The sequence below is a fragment of the Podarcis cretensis genome (genome assembly GCF_951804945.1).
Source record: "Podarcis cretensis genome assembly, chromosome: 1".
Taxonomy (NCBI): Eukaryota; Metazoa; Chordata; class Lepidosauria; order Squamata; family Lacertidae; genus Podarcis; species Podarcis cretensis.
Genome location: NC_137170.1, coordinates 111,647,377 through 111,668,512, shown reverse-complemented (window position 1 = coordinate 111,668,512; position 21,136 = coordinate 111,647,377). Strand labels below are relative to the sequence as shown.

The 21,136-nt window shown below is 44.7% G+C and overlaps 1 protein-coding gene across 2 annotated transcripts in view; it reads left to right on the top strand.

Moving 5' to 3' along the window:
* Positions 1-17,926: 17,926 nt before the first annotated feature.
* Positions 17,927-21,136, top strand: part of COBLL1 (cordon-bleu WH2 repeat protein like 1) — an 88,380-nt gene continuing 85,170 nt past the window's right edge. The window contains exon 1 of one of the 2 annotated variants that reach the window (XM_079986475.1): positions 17,927-18,094. In XM_079986475.1, coding sequence (XP_079842601.1) covers positions 18,048-18,094 — 47 coding nt within the window. In that variant the 5' untranslated portion in view covers positions 17,927-18,047. The remainder of the gene's footprint in view (positions 18,095-21,136) is intronic. The other variant, XM_079986471.1, reaches the window with a different exon arrangement.

The window sequence follows — 21,136 nt, the reverse complement described above, 5'->3', positions numbered from 1 at the left end:
AATAAACAGCTGCAATCTGCTTTGGGGACCAGTTTGCTGTGGAAGTGAGATACAAATACTGTATTTCACTAGTCACCACCACATAATAGTCACAACACCCCTTTTTTGGGCCCTAAAATCGGTCCCAGAGCATCCCCTACATAATAATCGCAGAGGTAATTCTGAGGTGAGCTGGGGGTCAGCCTGGGGGCTCCTGAGGAAGTGAGGGCTCATTGGCTTGCCAGCCCAAGTGGACGTACAGTAGCTGGAGAAGGCAAGGCAAAGCCAGGCCCATTGCACCGCCTTGGGCTGCACAAAGTCGAGAGGCAAGGAGGCGGTATGGATGCGGGGCTCCTGCTTTAAACAGGCGCCATTGGCTTTCACTTGGACCCAGTCAAGAAGCAGAGGTAGCTGGAGGAGGCAAGGTGAGGCTGCTAATGTTGCTCCTATTGCTGCTGCTGCTGCTCACCTTGGGCTCTCGCTCTGGTACCCAGCCAAGAAGGGGAAGCAGCAGGTGAACCACCTCGGCCACCCGTCTGCAACCCCTTCCTCCACCTCCGCCCCGTAATTTACTGCATAATAGTCACACACCCCTTTTTGGGAAAGGAAAAATGGGCACAAACTGTGTGACCATTAAGCGGTCAAGTACGGTATCTCATGGAATCATAGAATTGTAGAGTTGGAAGAGATCCCCCGAAGGTCACCCAGTCCGAATCTCAGCTAAAGCACCCATGACAGATGGTCATCCAATCTCTACTTTAAAACCTCTCCAATGAAGGAGAGACCACAACCTCCCAAGGCAGTCCTCTCCCCTTAATCTAGAACAGGCTTCCTCAACCTCGGCACTCTAGATGTTTTGAGACTACAATTCCCATCATCCCTGACCACTGGTCCTGCTAGCTAGGGATCATGGGAGTTGTAGGCCAAAAACATCTGGAGGGCCGAGGTTGAGGAAGCCTGATCTAGAAGGCAAATTGATACTGGACATTGTGTTCCCCTTAGTAAATGAACACTTCAAGCTCCCTTCCATCCAAGCAGCTATTTTGTTTTTGCAATAAGCATGTTGTTTTTTTTAATGTCTGGAAAAAAACAGTTGTTTCCTAATTTTCTTTGCAAGTATGGGTGAGATCTGTTGACCTCTGCACATTGTGAGCAGCTACCAAGAGTCCTTTTCCCTTCAAAAACAGGGCAGTTGCTCAAAATAAAACTATTACAGCACTAGACTTTAAAAACAACTTGTCCTTATCTCACCCTTGTGCTTACAACACTGCTATCAGAGAGCTTGATGTAGCGCAGTGCAGGATGACCAGCACAATAGAAGAATGTCAGTCGCCAATGGGTAGGCCACACACACACATACAAAGGGGCCTGATTGTCAGGATTATTTTATTTTTATTTTTACTCCTCCCTTTCAAATAAAAATTACCCATGGTGGCTTCCACAAGATTCATCAAATAGAATACAGGAATGTAAGCTAAAGCAGGCTGAGAGAGACTTGTTCTGACATCTTTTACCTTTTCTGACAGAAGTGTCTTTCTGGGAGTTTTTCTCCACCTCAGGCAACAGTCTACAAACTTCACAAATAGTGTTTCCATGGGGGAAACTGTTGCTTTTATGTTGGTTGACAGCAGGGCTGCTGCTTCTTTTTTCAGCTGGAACTCACCAGAACTCGGTTCTGGAACTTCTCCGGTGGGTGCCTGAGGTGTTCATGGTGAGTTCCGACACCTCTTTTTCTAAAAAAATAGCACTGGTTGACAGTACATGCAGTCTGAGCTGTGAACCAAGGAGGAATAGGGCTAGCCCAATTTTGCTGCCCTCCCTTCCCAGATCAAGGCACATTGTACCCACGGCTGGCCAAGTTATTTTGACACCTGAGGCAGTATATCTCGCAAATTCCTCTTTCCTTCTGTGGCAGTCAAAATTATTATTATTATTAATAATAATAATAATAATAAACAACTAAGCAACAATTTTCTGCCATTTAGGACATGCTAAATCAAGTACCTAAGGGACACAGGTGGCGCTGTGGGTTAAACCGCAGAGCCTAGGACTTGCCGATCAGAAGGTCGGTGGTTCGAATCCCTGTGACGGGGTGAGCTCCCGTTGCTCGGTCCATGCTTCTGCCAACCCAGCAGTTCAAAAGCACGTCATGTGCAAGTAGATAAATAGGGACTGCTCTGGCAGGAAGGTAAACGGCGTTTCCGTGTGCTGCTCTGGTTTGCCAGAAGTGGCTTAGTCATGCTGGCCACATGACCCGGAAGCTGTCTGCGACAAACGCCGGCTCCCTCGGCCTATAGAGCGAGATGAGCACGCAACCCCAGAGTCGGTCACGACTGGACCTAATGGTCAGGGTTCCCTTTACCTTTAAATCAACTACCTAAGGCAACTGCTTTACTCTGTCTAATGGTAGGGCCTGCCCTTTCAGTTTGTCTGATAGCCGTAGGAGTAGGAATTTCTGGGGAGCCACATTATTGTCTTCTGTCAAAAAATCATCTACCTTTAGCATGTAAAAATCTCACCCTCTGATTTTACAAGTTCTGATATTGCTTTTAAATTCTATCGTCATTGTGTATGGCATGTTTGTGTTTTAGTATTGTTCTTCGCCACCACTGTGGAAAGGCAGAATATAATTCTGAATGACGTAGAAATAAGCCAGTAAATCTTGCCAGCTGCCTTTTGAAAAAGTTCACCAAAGTTCTCCAGTACATCGGATTTGAGCATGTCAGAGGGAAGGGAGGGGAAGAGGCGAAACGTAAGAGTCATCTGTTACATTCTTGTGCATATAATAATCAGGCATATCATGGGAGTGGCACATTTCTGCATTCCGCCTAGAGAATGCCTCACAGCTTCCCCACTGCAGATACGTTTCTGGAATCTATACTTTCAGAGCTGTTGCTAAATTGCTTGAACAACAGTCTCCCCTTCAGTTGCCTCACAAAAAGTTATTGATGGCTTCTCGGTTGGGAAACTGAACATCGTAAATGTTTGGAGGCAATTCCTGAAGATCATTCTCTTTGATATCATTCAGGGGACCTGCTAATTATTCACCCTCCCGAAAAAGAAAGAGCATTTTTAATGCTGCTGTTAGGCAGCGAGACCCTGGAAAGGGTGTCCAGGGTGGGGGTGGGGGAGGAGAAATTTCACCCCATTCATATTTTTAAGGGAGCTTACCTAACTTGCTCCCCGCAAAACAAGTAAAATGAAACACAGCCCCCTGCTGAAATTAGCATTTTTCCAAATTTTGCAATTCTTCAGCCAAGCAATGGGTACAAAATCACACATATTATGTATATATACTAACAGGGCTGGGGCTTGGCAGCCACAGTCTCCTCCTCCTCACCCACCCTCCAGAAGCCACTACAAGCTGCCCAAGGGAGGAGGCCAGCAGTGGCGGCCATGGAGAGGTCATAGGATGTTCCTTTGCAGCAACTGCAGTTGCATTCACCGTCGCTCAGGACAGGCGCCGGCTCATCCTCCACCCTGAGCTTAGCAACAGCATCACTGGCAGGGGAAATGGGACATTCCATTTTCAAAACAGAAGATGGGATGACTTTTGTAATTCTGGGACTGTCCCTGGAAAATTGGGGCACTTGAAGTGTATGCAATATATGTGTATGGGGGGGAACCTAAATTGCATACGGTCACCACTCGTTCTAACTGGAGTGTGCGTTTATGAAAATCTAGCTCAAGGGTCCCCAAACTAAGGCCTGCGGGCCAGATAAGGCCCAAGGGACTTGTTTATCTGGCCCGCGGCGACCCCCGCTGCCCGCTCTTACCAGCACTGCGCTGCGCAGCTGCCCACTTCAGGGTCGGAGGAGCACCAGAAACAGCTTGTGTGCATGTGCATACGTTATTTGCGCATGCACAAGCATTATTTCCGGTGCACATCCGGGTTAGAGGAGACCCCTAGCACAAGCTATTTCCGGTGCTCCTCCAACCCGGAAGTGCGCCAGAAATAGTGTGTGTGCATGCGTATGGGCACATGCTCCCCCCCCCCCGGCCCGCTGAGCAATCGGCGCTGGAGACACCAGCCCAAGGCGCAGTAAGTTTGCTGACCTCTGGTCTAGCTCCTTGGACACAAAACACCTTTCACTTAGCATGTTATAACTGAGGGGTTTTTCTTTCTATCTTTGGAATGCAACTTCCCCACCAACACTACGTGAAAAGATAGGAGTTTTACCACATCCTGTAGAACTGCCGTTTTAATGATGCTCTGGTCTTCATATATCTCCACAGACAAGTGGCTGTGTTATCTCTAATGTCGTTGCTTAATGGAAGTGGTTTCAAACAGTTAATTTGGAGAAAGGGAGTTGGGGAGATGGATGGAAATAGCTCTGGGTTGTTTTCTGTAACTTCATTTGAAAGGAGTTATAGCTGCTTGGTGTGATTTAGGATATGGCTGTTTTAAGCATCTGGCTCCTGCTTGGGGCTTCAAGTCTAGGAAGAAGCAGTAGCTGGTCTGATTCATCATATCTTCTGTTTCTCCCATGTTTGATGCTGGCTGTGAGTCAGGCTTTCTAAGAAGTGCCTCTCAGACAGATGATCGTAGCATCTATTACTGCCTTATGGGAGATGTCTGGTATTCTGATGCCATGCCTGGGTAGAGTTAGCTTTGTCTGCCCCAGGCACCTGAAACATAGAAGGATCGGTGCAGACGTAGAGCTGTTTATAAATCCACATACACAGCATTAAACGAAAGCAATTGGGGGTGAAGGAAGGAAGGAAGGAAGGAAGGAAGGAAGGAAGGAAAGGCACTGGGTGTGGAATGAACAGCAGACCCTCCAGGTGTCCCTCTTTTCCAGGGACAGTCCCAGATTTACAGAAGCCTTCCGGATTTCTGATTTGATCCTGCTTTTCCTTAGGATGTCCCTGTTTTCATATGAGAAATGTTAGAGTTATCCAACCACCGAGGGAGGCCCCATTAGCTAAAGTGGTACTTCAGGTTAAGAACAGTTTCAGGTTAATAACGGACCTCCAGAAGGAATTAAGTTCTTGACCCGAGGTACCACTGTATTGCGTTTTTAAATACCGTATTTTTTGCACCATAACACTCACTTTTTTCCTCCTAGAAAGTAGGGGAAATGTCTGTGCGTGTTATGGAGGGAATGCCTACGGGTGGCATGCCTATGGATTTTCCTCCTCTAAAAACTACGTGCATGTCATGGTCAGGTGCATGTTATAGAGCGAAAAATACGGTATGTTGGAAGCTGCCCAGAGTGGCTGGGGCAACCCAGTCAGATGGGTGGAGTATAAATAGTAAATTTATTGTCATTATTATCATGGAATAGGATGTCCCTATTTTCACTGGAGAAATGTTGGAGGGTATGGTGCTGCACCGTTAAGAATCTTCCACCAGTGCTGAACTGAATTCATAATTACAACAGGCCTAATTTATGACCCACTATGTTGAACACAGGGACGCGGGTGGCGCTGTGGGTTAAACCACAGAGCCTAGGGCTTGCTGATCAGAAGGTTGGCAGTTCGAATCCCCACAATGGAGTGAGATCCCGTTGCTCGGTCCCTGCTCCTGCCAACCTAGCAGTTCGAAAGCATGTCGAAATGCAAGTAGATAAATAGGTACCGCTCCGGTGGGAAGGTAAATGTTGTTTCCATGTGCTGCTCTGGCTCTCCAGAAGCAGCTTAGTCATGCTGGCCACATGACCCGGAAGCTGTATGCTGGCTCCCTTGGCCAATAAAACGAGATGAGCACCGCAACCCCAGAGTTGTTCGCGACTGGGCCTAATGGTCAGGGGTCCCTTTACCTTTACCTGTGTTGAACACAGTCCACCAGCCAACAATCTCCCAGGCACTAAAACTAAGAGGCTCCTTTTCAGTCTTTAGTGGGCTGCCATAGATGGCTGATGGACTGCTTTTCACTTGTCAAATGACAAGTCATGCAGGCCTTGGTCAGAATGCAAAACCAGTTGCCAAAGCAGCAATGAATCCCAAATGAATCTGACTCTCAGCTTTAGTGTGATGAATTCAGGAAAAAGATGCAGTGTAAATTCTGAATATCTTTGTATAACAGCTAAGGTTAAGCACCTGGTGCACGAGTCCCTATGTTTTTTGTTGTTGATGTGTATGTATGTATATATATATTTCAGCATCTCAATTCAATTCTAAATTGAATTAGTGCACATTTTCTAATTGGGGATAAATAACTGAATTCACTAGCAGCAAGAACAATGTAGACTTTGTTTCTAGAGAGAGCAAACACTATAATTAGCATATGAATACTTTTTTTTTTACTCCATAATAAACAGAGCAAAAAGTAGGATTTATTTATCATGTTCCTCCCCCCCTCCCCCCATTTTTTTTTTTAATGACATGGATAAGATCACTTGCTTCTTAACACTTTTACATAATAGGAGGATATTTTATTATGCTGTTAATGTCATAATTTGGATAGCTACTAACAAGTGACAATTTGGATGTCAAGATGAGTGCCTGGGGCTGCGGTTTACTGACACAACCTGTTGCTGAATAAATGGAAATCAAAAGATCTATAAGTAATGCTCTTTCACTTTGGCAAACTTTGTCAACAATATAGGCATTTGAATTAGGCTCACAAATACGAACAAGCTAGACAGGACTGAAGCACCCTAATCCAGCAATTTGTTACAGAAATGGTGCCTTCGGGGGAAGGAATGAAGGTTGGAAATTAAACATTTTTTTTTTAAAAAAAGTAATATTTGTTTAAATTATTATTTTAAAAAGGTTGTGCATGATTTATAGAAATTGCAGTTGATAGCTCAGGCAGTACAGCATGAGATTCTTAATCTTGGGGTCATGGCTTTGAGCCCCACCTCGGGCAAAATGTTCCTGCATTGCAGGCGGCCGAACTAGATGACTTTTGGCTCCCTTCCAAGTCTACAATTCTACGACATTTCAACAGCATTTACAGTGGTACCTCGGGTTACATACGTTTCAGGTTACAGACTCCGCTAACCCAGAAATATTGCTTCAGGTCAAGAACTTTGCTTCAGGATGAGAACAGAAATTGTGCTCTGGCAGCACAGTGGCAGCAGGAGGTCCCGTTAGCTAAAGTGGTGCTTCAGGTTAAGAGCAGTTTCAGGTTAAGAACGGACCTCCGGAACAAATTAAGTACTTAACCCGAGGTAACACTGTAGTGGATTTTCTTCAGGCACACTAGGGTTGCTTCCAGACAGCACGCTTATTGAACATTTATCCTGATCCAATGGCACAAAGTTTGCATAGAGGTTAGACAACATTGGCTATTCACTGAGCATTTGTTCTGATTTATTTGCAGAGGGGTTAGACCAGTGCCTTTTTTCTAGAAAAAAGGGTGTTGGTTCGCTTGCGCTCCTTGTGGAGAGGGACTCATGTGCTCCAGCCAGCCTCGGGGTGTGGTCTGCACATGCACGGGTCGCGATTCATCGCTTCTGCGCATGATGTGATTTTGCGCGTCTGCACATGCGTGAGCGGCAAAACCTGGAAGTAACCCTTTCCGGTACTTCCGGGTCACCGCGGGACACAACCTGAAAATGCGCAACCTGAAGCAGACGTAAGAAGAGGTATTACTGTATCTTATTTTAGAGAATCCAAACGACATCTTTTTGAAACTGGGTAAGACTTATTTCTGAGCAGACATGTTTTGACAATTCACTTTGACTTGCAAGCAAGAAGCTTTTGATAACACGGAAAGAGACTTTTGCGGAATGGGGCTTCTCAGCCACGAGGAGGACAATGCTGGATAGTTTTATTCTACTCTAGCTGTTCTGGTGTGGAAGCAACCGTGTTTTCCCTTTCAGAGTCATTTAGTGGTGCGAGGCATTGTTTTTGCACAATTAGCTGGAATACGAAAGATTAATTGAAATAATGTATCTGAGAACAGAGGAGTTAATCTCCACTATACCAACTAGTGTGGTTCAGTGGTTAGAGTGGGGAGACCCGAGTTCAAATCCTCACACCACCACAAAGCTTAATTGGACAACCTGGGACTGGTTACTATTTCTCAGCCTAATTTACCTTGCATAATTGTTGTGAAGGGCATAAAGGCAGGGACAGTGTACACTTCCCTGAGCAACTTTAGGGATGGATAATAATTACTAGTCTTGGTATAGCTCAGCAGAACAAGTGAGTTTTGTGGAGCAATTTACATGCGGCAGAAGCTGTTCCCGGGATAGGGTGTGACATCTGAGTAGGAATAATGACAGTGGGGGAAAGGGAGCAAAGCTTATGTGTAATAATCATTGCCTAATAGACTTGGGCATTGTATAGTCCAGTGGGAACCCACTGGTTGTTTTTTCTCAAACATTTTGATTTGAAATCATCAATTTATGTCCAAATTTGAAAATAACGGAGGAGAGTTTATGTGGGTATTTGTGTTTGGGTTCATGGCAGTTACCCACAATGGTGAATTCAGTGTAGCTCTGTTTACAGAACTGAGGTCACAAAGGATTATAGTAGTACCTCTAGTTACGAACTTCATCCGTTCTGTAGGTCCGTTCTTAACCTGAAATTGTTCTTAACCTGAGGTGTGCTTTCGCTAATGGGGCCTCTTGCTGCCGCTGCGCTGCCTGCACACGATTTCCGTTCTCATCCTGGGGCAAAATTCTCAACTTGAGGTAACTCTTCCAGGCTAGCGGAGTTTGTAACCTGAGGCATTTGTAACTCGAGGTACCACTGCATCTGTCATATAGGACATGGCTGCCTTTGACATACAAGTGGTTGCGACAAACTGCTATCCTTATTTCACTTCTGAAGCACATACAAAACGTTTACAGGAACAATTATCGTCGTAGTTGGTTACTCCAGAGCATAGCCTTTCCTGATTTGCAAATCACTCACCACTTTTTTTACAACTCACCCAAGCTTTTTCGTGTTCCTCAGCAAAGGCCTTTCTCTAATATCTCCGCAACTGTTTTTTCAACTTACACTTAAGCCTACAGGTAATCTGCAATGGTAGCAATTATAATTTAATGGTTAACAAAAGCCCCATTAATCATCATGGAATTCATTGCACTGATCCTGACCATGTCTCAACAAGATAACAGGCAAAACATATAAACGTCTCCAATGTTTCTGAGTCGATTTGTTCACTGTTGACTTCTTAGGAAGAAGGAATAACAAAAAGAAAGACATTACTAAGCATGTTTACTTAAAGCAAATGCACATGCTACCCTGCCACTAGGAAGCTGCCAAAAATTTTATTATCGTGGGAACTTCAAACCCCCCCTCCACCGCTGAAACCTTTACAAATCTTTACATTTTAGAGTGTCTTCATCATGTTGTAAGTAGTCAAGCCACTAGTTCTATACTCTTAGGGATTGAAGACAGCACCAGGGTGACTCAGATTGTGATAAAGTTGATCAGCACGATAAGGTTGATAATTTTTACAGGTGTGTGTGTGTGTGTGTGTGTGTGTGAAAGTATAAGGAACTATTAGGTGAGATCCCATGGTCAGAAATACTCAAAGAGAAGGGAGTTCATGATGGACGGGAGTTTCTTAAAGGTCACAATCACAAACAGTTCCAACAAGAAAGAAAATTTGTTGGCATCCGTCCATCTCAGGAGACAATGGAGGAGTGCACATTTAAAGGCATCTAAAGAAACTGGTGTGGCTGCATAAGGAGCTTTCAGATGAGCTAAGATTTAAAAGGGACATGTTTAAGAAATGGAAAAATAAAGAAATCATGAAGGAACAATATAAAGGGGTAGCTAGGGAGAGAGAAGGTCAGGTGGGCTAATGTTCAGAATGAATACAGGCTTGCAAGGGAAGTTTAAAATAATAATAAAAGGGGGGTTTTCGGGAGGCTATGTTCAAAGATGAGGAAGAACAAGGAATTTGTAGGTCATCTTTATGAAGAAGACAGAGCAATGCTAGCGGGTGACAGAGAGAAGTCAGAACTGTTCAACGCTTACTTTGCCTCTGTCTTCTCCCGAAAGGAAAACAGTGCTCAACCCGCTGATAATAGAATAAATAATACAAAGAGGGAACTACAGCTCAAGATAGGAAAATAGGTGGTGAGGGAACGCATAGCTACTTTAAATGAATCCAGATCTCCAGGGCTGGGTAAACTGCATCCAAGGCTACTATAGGAACTTGCAGATGTAATCTCAGAGGCTCCGTCTATAATTTTTTAAAGAAATCTTGGGGAACAGGTGAGGTCCCTGTGGAATGGTGGCAGCCAAAAGTTGCCAATTCTTCAGAGTGGGGGGCGGGGGAGGATCCAGGTAACTACTGACTGGTCAACTTGACTTTAATACCAGGAAAGGTCCTAGAATAGGACCTAAGTGCCTGTGAGCAATTAGAAAAGGATGCTTTGTTTACTAAGAGTTTGCATGGGTTTCTCAAAAACAAGTCATGACATACTAATCTTACTTCTTGCTTTTTATGGAGTTACAAGCTTAGTAGACCGAGGAAATGTCATGGATGTAGCATATCTTGGTTTCAGAAAGGCTTTCAATGACATTCTTGTGGAGAAACTTGTAAAATGCAGGGTAGACTATGGTGGAATCTACATGCCTATTAAAAACGCTGTGAAAATGCTTTCTTAAAGAACATTTTGAGAAATAAATTGAATTTTGCCTAGCTCAGTCTCGCCATCTAGTGTCACATTTGTATATTGCACTTTACAGCACATTTGGAATGTTTTATTTGCAGCTGTATAGCTGAGTTCTATGCTACGGTTTACATGGATTTGTGGCTGGTTGACAGACCGAACCAAGAGTGCTCACCAGGGGTTCTTTCTCATCCTAGAAAAATGTGGGAAGTGGGGTGCAATAGGGTTTTATCCCTGTCTTCCTGTAGAAGTAGTTCTCTCTATGCTTTGAGCTGTTTTGCAGTGGTTTGTCACATGGAGAAGCCTCACTAGTGAAATGGAATATATAGATATATAACTCCAAGGTGAGGTGAGCAAAAGGAAGAGCTCACCACACAGGTTAGCTGCTGCCATGGGGAGCAATTTAGGAGTCCTTGTTCCTGCTTATTCTCTTTCATCGCTCTTTCCTTTGCAAAGTGCACCTTGAGTAAGAGTACATGAAGTAATAAGGAGGAGCGTCCCACCACCACAAAGTACTTTTGAGGCTTAATTAAATGGGTAGATTGCAAATGGGTGAATGATTAAAATGAAGAAACAACTATTGGCTCATAGCAATACTTCATGTGGCGTGTACCTGCCCCTACTTGTTCCCTGAGAGAGATACTTGGAGGCTAACATGATGGAACACACTGATTGAACAGAATGCTACAAAAACTATCTGAAAATAATAACAATAATGCAAAGCTATTTGGGAGAGGAAGATCCTAGAAGATCTCGATTCATTGTCCTGTATTTCATCATTGCGCTGCAACAGCAAAATTGTAATGCTGTCTATCTGTACTTTATTAATAGAATAAAGCACCTCTATTTTCCACCTAATTAGCTGAGTGAGTCATAATATGAATCTAACAAGGAAAACACCCTTCTCTTTTATAATCCACACCCAGCTTGCACAATGCTATTCCAAAGTCCATTGTACTAAATTTTAAAACATAGAATGTGTTTTAAAGACAACGTTGCGAATGATGCGTGCAAACACATGCAGAAAGGCACACACACACACAAATTGTTCATCTTTAAGAGACTGTGGGACTAATGGCTGGGTTTGCTAGAAAAGACAAACATGGCAACTCTTCTGGGGTTTGATTAATACATGATTAGTATAAATTGTAACAAGCTGTCCCTGGTACCTGCAAGTTATGCTAACACAGGATAGAATTTGATAAACCTTAAGCGTTCTGCACCACTCACCACAGTGAAATTTGAAGGTGGCAGTGAGTACATTAACTCAATAAAGTGGGCCAAGATACAAGCAGTGGGTAAGTACTTTGGGTAAATGATTGACCACATCACCGTTGGGAGTGCTGCAGAAGATAGCACAACTATTAGGTTATGCCTGGTGTTATGTTGAAGCCTGACTTCTTTTGTCAAAAACAACTTCCAGGTCATTTTTGAAAACCTGAGAGGAAACTTGCCATTTTATCCCTCTCTTCTCAACACACTGGTCCTCTAACATTTTTTCAGTGAAACTGAACATCCACCTGCTGTTCCTAAACAATGCAGCACCTTAACTGCCCCAACATCCAGTTCCAAAAATTAAGCCCCCCTCCGCAACATCTGGGATGCAGTTATCATTTAGGAACGGTGGCTTTTTGACTGGAAGGAAACGAAAAATTCACAGTACAGTGGAACCTCAGGTTACATACGCTTCAAGTTACATACGCTTCAGGTTACAGACTGCTAACCCAGAAATAGTGCTTCAGGTTAAGAACTTTGCTTCAGGATAAGAACAGAAATCAGGCTCCGGCGGCGCGGCGGCAGTGGGAGGCTCCCATTAGCTAAAGTGGTGCTTCAGGTTAAGAACAGTTTCAGGTTAAGAACGGACCTCCGGAACGAATTAAGTACTTAACCCGAGGTACCACTGTACTTTGGGATAAGTGGCATGAACAACCCCAGAGTTGCAGTGCTTAATATGTAATACTACACAGGGGAGAGCTCTTTATCAAATGACTTGTGTAGATTTATTGTGCACACACATTTCTGGGATGAACCCAGCTGAAGTGTCCCGTCTGTTTGTAATAACAACTCTGGAAAGACAGGAAATCCCACCCCATCTCTGCTAAATGTATGGAATAGTTTGTGCTGCCTCCACAGTTCCTGCTCATCCTTCAATACAGTTGTTGCCTCACATTTCAACATGGTTTCCTGTTCTCCCGCTCAAAGCTTAGGCCACAAATGGGTAACCCTGTGGCCCTCCATATCATGCTCAATTCCAACTCCCATCAGCCCCAGTCAACACGGCAAGTGATGATGGGAATTGTAGTCCAGCAATATCTGGAGGCTCTCCTTAATAGAAGGCGTTTCTCTTTCTGACCTGTTTGTATACTTGGGCAAATCAGCCAAAGTGAAGCGTACAGACCCATAAGATCTCAGACCTGCCAAGTGTCCCTATTTTCCAGGGATGTCCCTGATTTAGAAAAGCCGTCCCGGTTTCTTATTTGATCCCAGAATGACCCACTTTTCCTTAGGATGTCCCTATTTTCATTAGAGAAATGTTGGTGGGTATGAAGTTATCCAACCCCCGAGCTGTCTGAAGGCAATCCTGTATAAGGAAGGTTTTTTATGTTTAATGTTTCATTATGCTTTTATATATGCTGGAAGCTGCCCAGAGTGGCTGGGGCAACCCAGTAAGATGTATGGGGTATAAATAGTAAAATTATCATTATGGAATGGGACGTCCCTATTTTCATGGCTCAGTAGTTGGTGGCATATTCAACCCTGAAATAGCCTGTAGCAGAACCCTAGCATAGTGCTATGGGAAGCAAGCCATCCCTTTGGAAACATGAACAAGAGAGGGGGCCTCTGTTCTCTACAAATCCTGTGACTTTTTGCCATTGGAAAGATCATGGGATGAACTTTTATAACACCAGAGATGTTAGAAATTCCCTTCAAAGCATTTGCTTTAAATTAATATGAATTTGGAATAAAACACTTGCCATCATACTCTACACTGCAAAATGTATTTTTAAAATACGTACCTCTTTTCATCAGCAAATTAAATCCTGAAAAGAACTATGCAACACATTTGGCTTCTACTCAAGAAGTGGCAACTGAATGACCAAATAATATTGTATGTGGAGATGCCATCAGGGGATAGCTGAAATCTTGCCCCTGTATTTCAGGCCACATATGATTATTCCTCAGGAGCATGGATTACATATCAGATTATTATGGGGCATAAAAATGAACTGATTGCAACGAATGCTCTGAAATTCACTGGTTTTTTGGGTGGGCAATGTAATCCTGAGATCAAAACGAACACTGAGGAGGCAATAAAGGCATCGAAGAAAGTGTTGTATTATCAGAAGAAGCAATTTTGTAGAATCAAGTGACAGGCTAAAGAGGACCTATTTAGAGCTCAAAATAACTGAACATTTTCTAATAGGCAAAAGTATGTGTACACATGCACACGGCACACACAGAAAGATAAATGAAAAGGATTTCAGGATTAATTTCATGGGAAATTACTTTCACTCTGCACTTGAAATCTGCCACAGCACAAAGGTTGTGACAATTGAACTGTTCATTGTCAGCAGCCTATAAACATTTTCCCCAGTGATGCTCAAGGTATTAAAAAAACAAAACAAAACCAGACACCCTATGCCTATTGAACATAAAATTTTAAATGACTTGAATGGGCACTCAGTTTAGGATTCACTATTTTTTTTCTTGCTACCCTGCATTAGAGAATTGGTCATATGCACCCCCCACAAACAACATGAAAAAGCACAAAACCATTTTACAGAAGTTGAATTAATAGAATATTAGGGGAATAAAAGTTGATTTAATAGAAATGATCTGTGGCTGCAGTCTGAAAGTGCAAGTGGATGGGGCTTGGGAAAACAAGCACACAAAAGACTTTTCACTTGCTTATAGCTGACACAGTTGTACTCTCCTGGTTGCAGCTGTGGCTGATGTGTCTTTTGCATTTCCTCACAGCTGGGAATATGGGCACTGCTCCATTAACATGTGATAAAGGAATAATGCCAATGTGTCCCATGCTTCAGGGAACTGTAGCTTAGAGAGCAGCGTAAGTTCATTCACAGTAATGGAAATTTCCCACTGGTCCCTTCTCTGTCTTTATTTTGCCCTGAGAAAGAGGAGCCCAAACAGGCACAGGTAGTATAATTCCACTCCTTTTGATTTCAATAAAGCCAGTGTTCATCAATATAGCCACCGATCAGGTCCAGGACTGTTCACCTTACAGGGACTTAACAGAGACTGTTTTCTTTTTAGGAACTCAGGCGACACAGCACCAATGGAAATCCAGCCAATTCTCTAGCAGTTTTTGTCTTGGGCTGGGAACTAGGACAGCTTAGCAGGGTGTTTTCAGAAACAACATGTGATCAGGATGTAGATACCTGGTAAGCAAGCAAGGAGCAAAATGGAGCATCCATGCCCCCCCCCCAAATCATTCAGTCTTTGACTAATCTGAAAATTCCAGAGAAAACACATTCATTTCATAAGGGGAAGCACGACCCGTCGATTTTTCTTATGCCATCGTTACTTTAAGCTATTCTGCACAGCGGCAGATTCCGGTGCGTTTGTGTGTTTTACCAAAGGAGCAGGCTGAAAAATCAACAAAAGATATAAAAACCATTGTTTGCCCATTTCCTTTTATTATGCAACTTGCATTATGTGGTACGCACTGTAAACGTAACGAGAACAAAGGCTTACTTATCCACATATGTAATGTGCTGTGCTTTTGATGTGAGATTAGGTACTGTTAAGATCTCTTGAAAGGACAGTTATGTAATACGTAGACAACCAGTCACATTTATGATCTTCTTGCCAGCTTTAAGGAGACCAAAAACAAGTCCAACACAAAGCCAGTTTTGGTTATCTGCATTTGTCAGATAAACAGCAATCATATGATGCCAACTGAACATAAGAAAAGCCCTGCTGGATCTCACAAAATGCCCATCTATCCCAGTATCCTGTTCTCACAGTGGCCAACCAGATGTCTATCAGAAGCCCTCAAGAAGGAAATTTATTTACAAATGTACAGAGGGTCTGGCTTCTCCAGAGGATTGGGGGCCCTTGATGTCACATGATGTCCTGACATCAAAAGGAGCCAGGGGGCAGAGCCAAACTCCCTCTGAAAATTTAGGGAGCCCAGCCCCCTAAAAAATACATTTGGGGCATCTGAAACTATCTTGGCCCCTCGGAGTCGGTGCCAGGTGCAAATATGTAACCCACACTTTCATTAAAAAGCATGCCCACAATATAAAAAGGCAGAATGCAACATATAAAAACAAAAGCAACAAAGATCCATAAAAGCGTAATTAAAAACATTGTTAGATACTGACTGGGTTAGAAAGAGAATTCACGTTGCAAAGGCCTGTGAAACAAGAAAGTCTTCCAGAGGCATCTGAATGAAGGAATGGTTCCTACTGAATCGCTCCAGTAGGGAGTTCCACAGGGCTTGGTCTGCCACATGGGAAAAAAGCTGTCTCTGGTGATGGCCCCAGGGACTTGGGGAACCAACAGAAGTGCCCCATCAAAGGATCTCAGTGATCAAGGTGGAACATAAGGAAGCAGGTAGTCCTTGTGACATGAGCACAACAGCAGTCTCCCCATCTGTGTCCCCACAACTCCAACACATCTTCAAATCCCTGCTCAGTCAGCAAGCTCACTGAATGACTTGGGCTTGTTCTCAGTTCTCAGCCTAAGCTTCCTCGCTGGGTTGTTGTGAGGATCGTAAGGACAAGGGGAGGAAAAAGCAATGTACCCATTTTAAGGAAAGGTGGAACATAATACAGAGTGAGTCCTTTAAAAGAGGCCCCGTGGATACAGAGTACACATGTTCCACGGGGCCTCTTTTAAAAGACTCACCCTGTACAAATGTAATAATAACTAAATGTCGCCTGGGCTTTTATGGGCTAGAGCAGTTCTCTGTGGCAGGAAAAGATGGCAAGTGTGAAGATTCAAGGACCATCAACGAAACATTTAAATATTTCAGTAGTATTGTATCAAATGATTATTATTTATTTGCAGAATATGGATATTCAGGAACATCGGCTATTCTACCGTTCTCCACTTCATATTGTTGTGAATGGGGATTTTGAACTCCCCAAAAATATAAAAGATGAGAAAAGAGAAAAGCTTCTTTGTGTTGATGAGAATTTGTCTCAAATTGGACCTAAATCAATGAGATTTCCCGGCAATAGCAAGCTCACACCTCTCATCGTGTTTTAAATATTTGTTTGGAAGCCGCCCAGAGTGGCTGGGGAAAGCCAGCCAAATGGGCAGGGTATAAATAAATATAATAATAATAATAATAATAATAATAATTTAGACATTCTTAAGGTACATATGTAAGTGGCTTACTTATTATATTTTGGGAATGATTCATGCATTGTAGCTGCATTGTTTTATACTTTCTGTATGTCCCACGATCACATTATAAAGTAGTTGTGCTCTGCGTTCTAAATCAAGCACTGCTAAGAGTTCTTTCTTTTCGTTACTCAGCGTATTTCTTATCAATAGCAAATTGGGCAGTGGCGCGAGCAATTCTTTATTCCCAAAGTGTGGCGCAGAGAAAAAGTTTGAGCACCGCTGGTTCATCAGGCTGCACGAAGCGTTCTCCTCCAGCAGAAGAGGCGGGAAAAGAGCAGGAGAGGTCGAAACGAGGAGCGCAGGGCGAGACGCTGCAGGATCAGTCCCTCCCACGCCCCCACCTGCAAGGGGCTCTCGGTCCGCTTGGCTTTCCCGCCCTAGCGGCCGGAATGGGGGACGGCAGCTTGGAGCAGCCCGTTAACGGGAACAGCTGCTGCTCCGGCTCCGGCAGTTCGCTGGGTGAAAAGAGGGGGGAATTCCAGCGCCGAGGCTGAGCCCCGGAAAACGCGCGGAGGGACGGCGGCGTGCGCGCGCGCGTGTGGCGAGCCAGTGTGCGCCAAGGCGGGAAGCCGCGGCGAGGGCTCCCGAAGCGGGGGGAGGAGGAGGAGGAGGAGGAGACGGCGGCCACCGCCAGCAGCAGCGCGGAGGAACAGGGAAGCTCTGTTTCCCTCTGGCGTTTGCGTCCGGGAAGGCTCCTCGCTGCCAGTTCCCCACTCGCTGGCGAAGTTTTCCAAGGTGTGGTTTCAAAGGGCAGCCTCCCATCCCTCTGGCGCTCCGTGCCGGGGCTCCCGCTGAGCCCCAGGGGAAGCAGCAGCAGGAGGAGAAGGGAGGGAGGGAAGGAAGGAAGGAAGGAAGGAAGGAGAGCGGGAGAGGGAGGTTCAGAGCGGACCGTCTGGGCGCGCGAGGGCAGCAGCCGCAGCCGGGGAAGGAGGCGAAGAATGCGGGGCTGCTGCCTCCCAGGGCGGCGGGACGACAGCCCTTGCCGCCTCCTTTGAGCGCGCTCTGCCCCTCCGCCGCCGCCGCCGCCGCCGCAGGTGAGACGGGCGGGCGGCTGCCTTTGCCTGCGCGCCTGGGCGGGGGCGTTTTCCTTCGCTCGCCGCCGCCGGAAAAGACTTCCAAGCTCCTCCACCTGGAGCCTTGCAGCCTCAGCCGCCTCGGAAAGGAATGGACGGCCAGACGTGCGCGGCACCGGCTCGCCTCCCTCCTTCCGGGTAAGCAGCACCCGCAGCCTTTGCCGTCTGCTTCAACGCGCGCGGAAGCAACGCAAACCACCCGCCCGACCCCCACCCCTCGCAAGCCTCTGCGGATTGATCGAGCAACTTGGCTAAGTTGCAACAAGTTGCCTTTCTGGCGCGCTCCGCCTCCTTTTCTTCTGCCCTGGCCAAGAGGTCGAGAGTTTCAATAGAGGTGGAGCGGGGTGGGTGGGGGCGTTTGTGTTTGGGGTGGTGGTGGTTTTGACTCGACAGCGACCTCAACACGTGAAGAACGTGGTCTGTAGAGTTGCTGGGATCATAGAATCCATGAAATGTAGATTTGGAAGGGACCCCCTATGGTAATCTAGTCCAGCCCCCTGCAATGCAAGAATCTCAGCCGAAGAATCCCCGGCAGGTGGTCACCCGATCTCCAAGGAAGGAGAGACCGCCATGTCCCAAGGGAAACCCGTTCGGCTGTCGAACAGCTCTTAGTCGAACAGGGCATTTCCTCTTTGGATTTAGTTTCTGATTCTTCCTGACAGTTTTGGGTGTTCTGTTTGGGGATTGCAGTTAAGACTCGCCAGAGTACTTCTGAGTAAGCATGCTTGCTTAGACTCGCACTGTAAGAAGCACGTATTTTATACTCACATTATCTATCCATCTATCTATCTATGTGTGTGTATCTCTTAAGCAGTGTATAGTATACACACTTGCTTGGGACAGGGAGCAGGCTGTGGGGCATTTACTTTGGAATAAGCAGATCAGGACTCAATGAAAAGGCATAAAACCCGAATACCCATTTAATGTTCCATGGTGCACATTTCCACATCAGTGTGCACAGGATCGCAGCCTGGTTTTGTGAGGTTGGTTTTTTTTGTGTGGGTTTTTTTTTGTGTGTGAAAGGCGTTCTATGGTATAATGGAGAGCCAATCTGGTGTAAAATGCTGATATTTTTTCTGTTATAAAAAGTTTGTGTGTGGGAGAAACCCATCCTTAGAAGTAAAATACAATGTGGGAACACTTGGAGAGAGGGGAAAGGGAGGGGATGTGGACAGAGTGTTCTGGTGAAAAAATAATGCACCTTACAAGGCACCCTGTTCAGATTCAGTAAATACACCCATGGAGGTCAGGTCAATTTAGCTTCATAAAAGGCAATTGTTGGGCTCGAGCGTTTGAAAGGCAATACCTGGGAATGCTTAGGAATCTGCACAGAGTTTGAAAATCTCCTTGCTACGTAGCAAACCATCTTTAGCATGTGTGTGACTGTGATGTAGAGTTGAAGGGAAATCTCTCTGAACAGGGAAAGTATACGTGGGGTGTTAGTGGAGGGAACAGCTGTGCTTCTAATAAAGAAAACCTTAAAACAAAATAAAAAATGCATACTCTAGTAGTGCAAGGAAGGCACCGCAAGAATAACCTCATAAGTGTGCTTTGTCTTCTCCTTATCATCTTTTGGTTACTGAAAAGAAAAAGCCACTAAACTGAAAAGTTGAAACTTGCCTTCAGTCCATTGGAATGGTTAGGTTCAATCATGCTTCCAAGGGGAATTAAAAGGGTGAATGTTGTTCCTGTGTCTCCAGTTCTTTTCACTTCCTCCTCAGGGGCTGCATCTGAAGAGTTAACAAGTGTGCTGACTGTACTTAGCGTTTGTGTACACAAAATAAAAGAACAGGTAGTTCAGCACATGGCAGCTTGACAATCTGAAAATATTGTTGGAGAAATTCAGGTGCTGGCCTTGTCCAAAGAAACCAGGAGCAATGTAGCCAGGCTAAGTAACACTCTAGTCTCTTCCCCAAGGCATTTCATTGTTCATTTTGTGCAGGTATAAATGAGGGTGTGTGAAACAGAGTACGCCGCTCTGAAAATAATCTAATCTGTCTTTTGTGTCGGGTTTGTGTGCAAGTATAGTGGAAGCACAAAAGTGCAGATTTCATTTTTCCCTGTAGATTATGATAGGAATTTACTTTAGCAACAGGCCAGAACCTGTTCTTTCATATCATTGTACGTTAATATGTCTTGGTTATAGGCAGGAAATCTGTTGGGACACCAAGCCTATTTTAAAAGCTTAATTATGTGGAAGAAATATTTCTTAGTAGTCTGGATTAGCTGACAGTATTGCAGAGAGTACTCGCCGTGTCTGCGAGCCAGAAAGAGAAGTTGGAAAGAGAAGAATGGGTCTGCTTCTTGTCTGTTGTCCATGCTGAAGCACAGCAAGTAGGAAAACTGTAACGGAAGAAGAACAAATCAGAACTCAAGTGCTGCTTGCTTTAATAATGCGAACAAAGGCTGTTAAATAAAAACAAGACAATAATGCAAAATGCATGTGCTGTGGTTTTGGGATCAGGGCCAAAGGATGTAATGAACACTCCGAAGGGACATGAAGTGGCTCAACAAAGTGAAAAGGCATCTGCCCCGAACGGTTCCTGGTTGGTAGACCACCTGCGAACCATATGGAAGGCTGCTCTGAGCTCCATGGAGTGAAGACTAGGGTATAAATAGTACAGATAAGTGGCTGGTGGGGTTTTTGTTTGTTTCAAGGCACCTGGTGCCTCCTAGCAAACTTCATTTAGGTTGAAGTCCCTCTGCTTTGTGTGTGCCCCTTACTTTGATTCAGAATGGTGGGATATCATTTGGCTTTTCATAGGACTCTTAAATTTACAGTGGTACCTCAGGTTACACACGCTTCAGGTTACAGACGCTTCAGGTTACAGATGCTTCAGGTTACAGACTCCACTGACCCAGAAATAGTACCTCGGGTTAAGAACTTTGCTTCAGGATGAGAACAGAAATCGTGCTCCGGCGGGGCGGCCACAGCAGGAGCCCCATTAGCTAAAGTGGTGCTTCAGGTTAAGAACAGTTTCAGGTTAAGAACGGACCTCCAAAACGAATTAAGTTCTTAACCTGAGGTACCACTGTATACCTCTGGTGTTATGGTTTAGCCTGCCACAGTCTAAATTGTTTTGAAATATTTTTAATATGTTTGTATTTTTTGTTGTTTTATTTTTTATGTTTGCTGCCTTGGGAGGAAGGCCAGGATAGAAATTTAATAGAAGAAATACA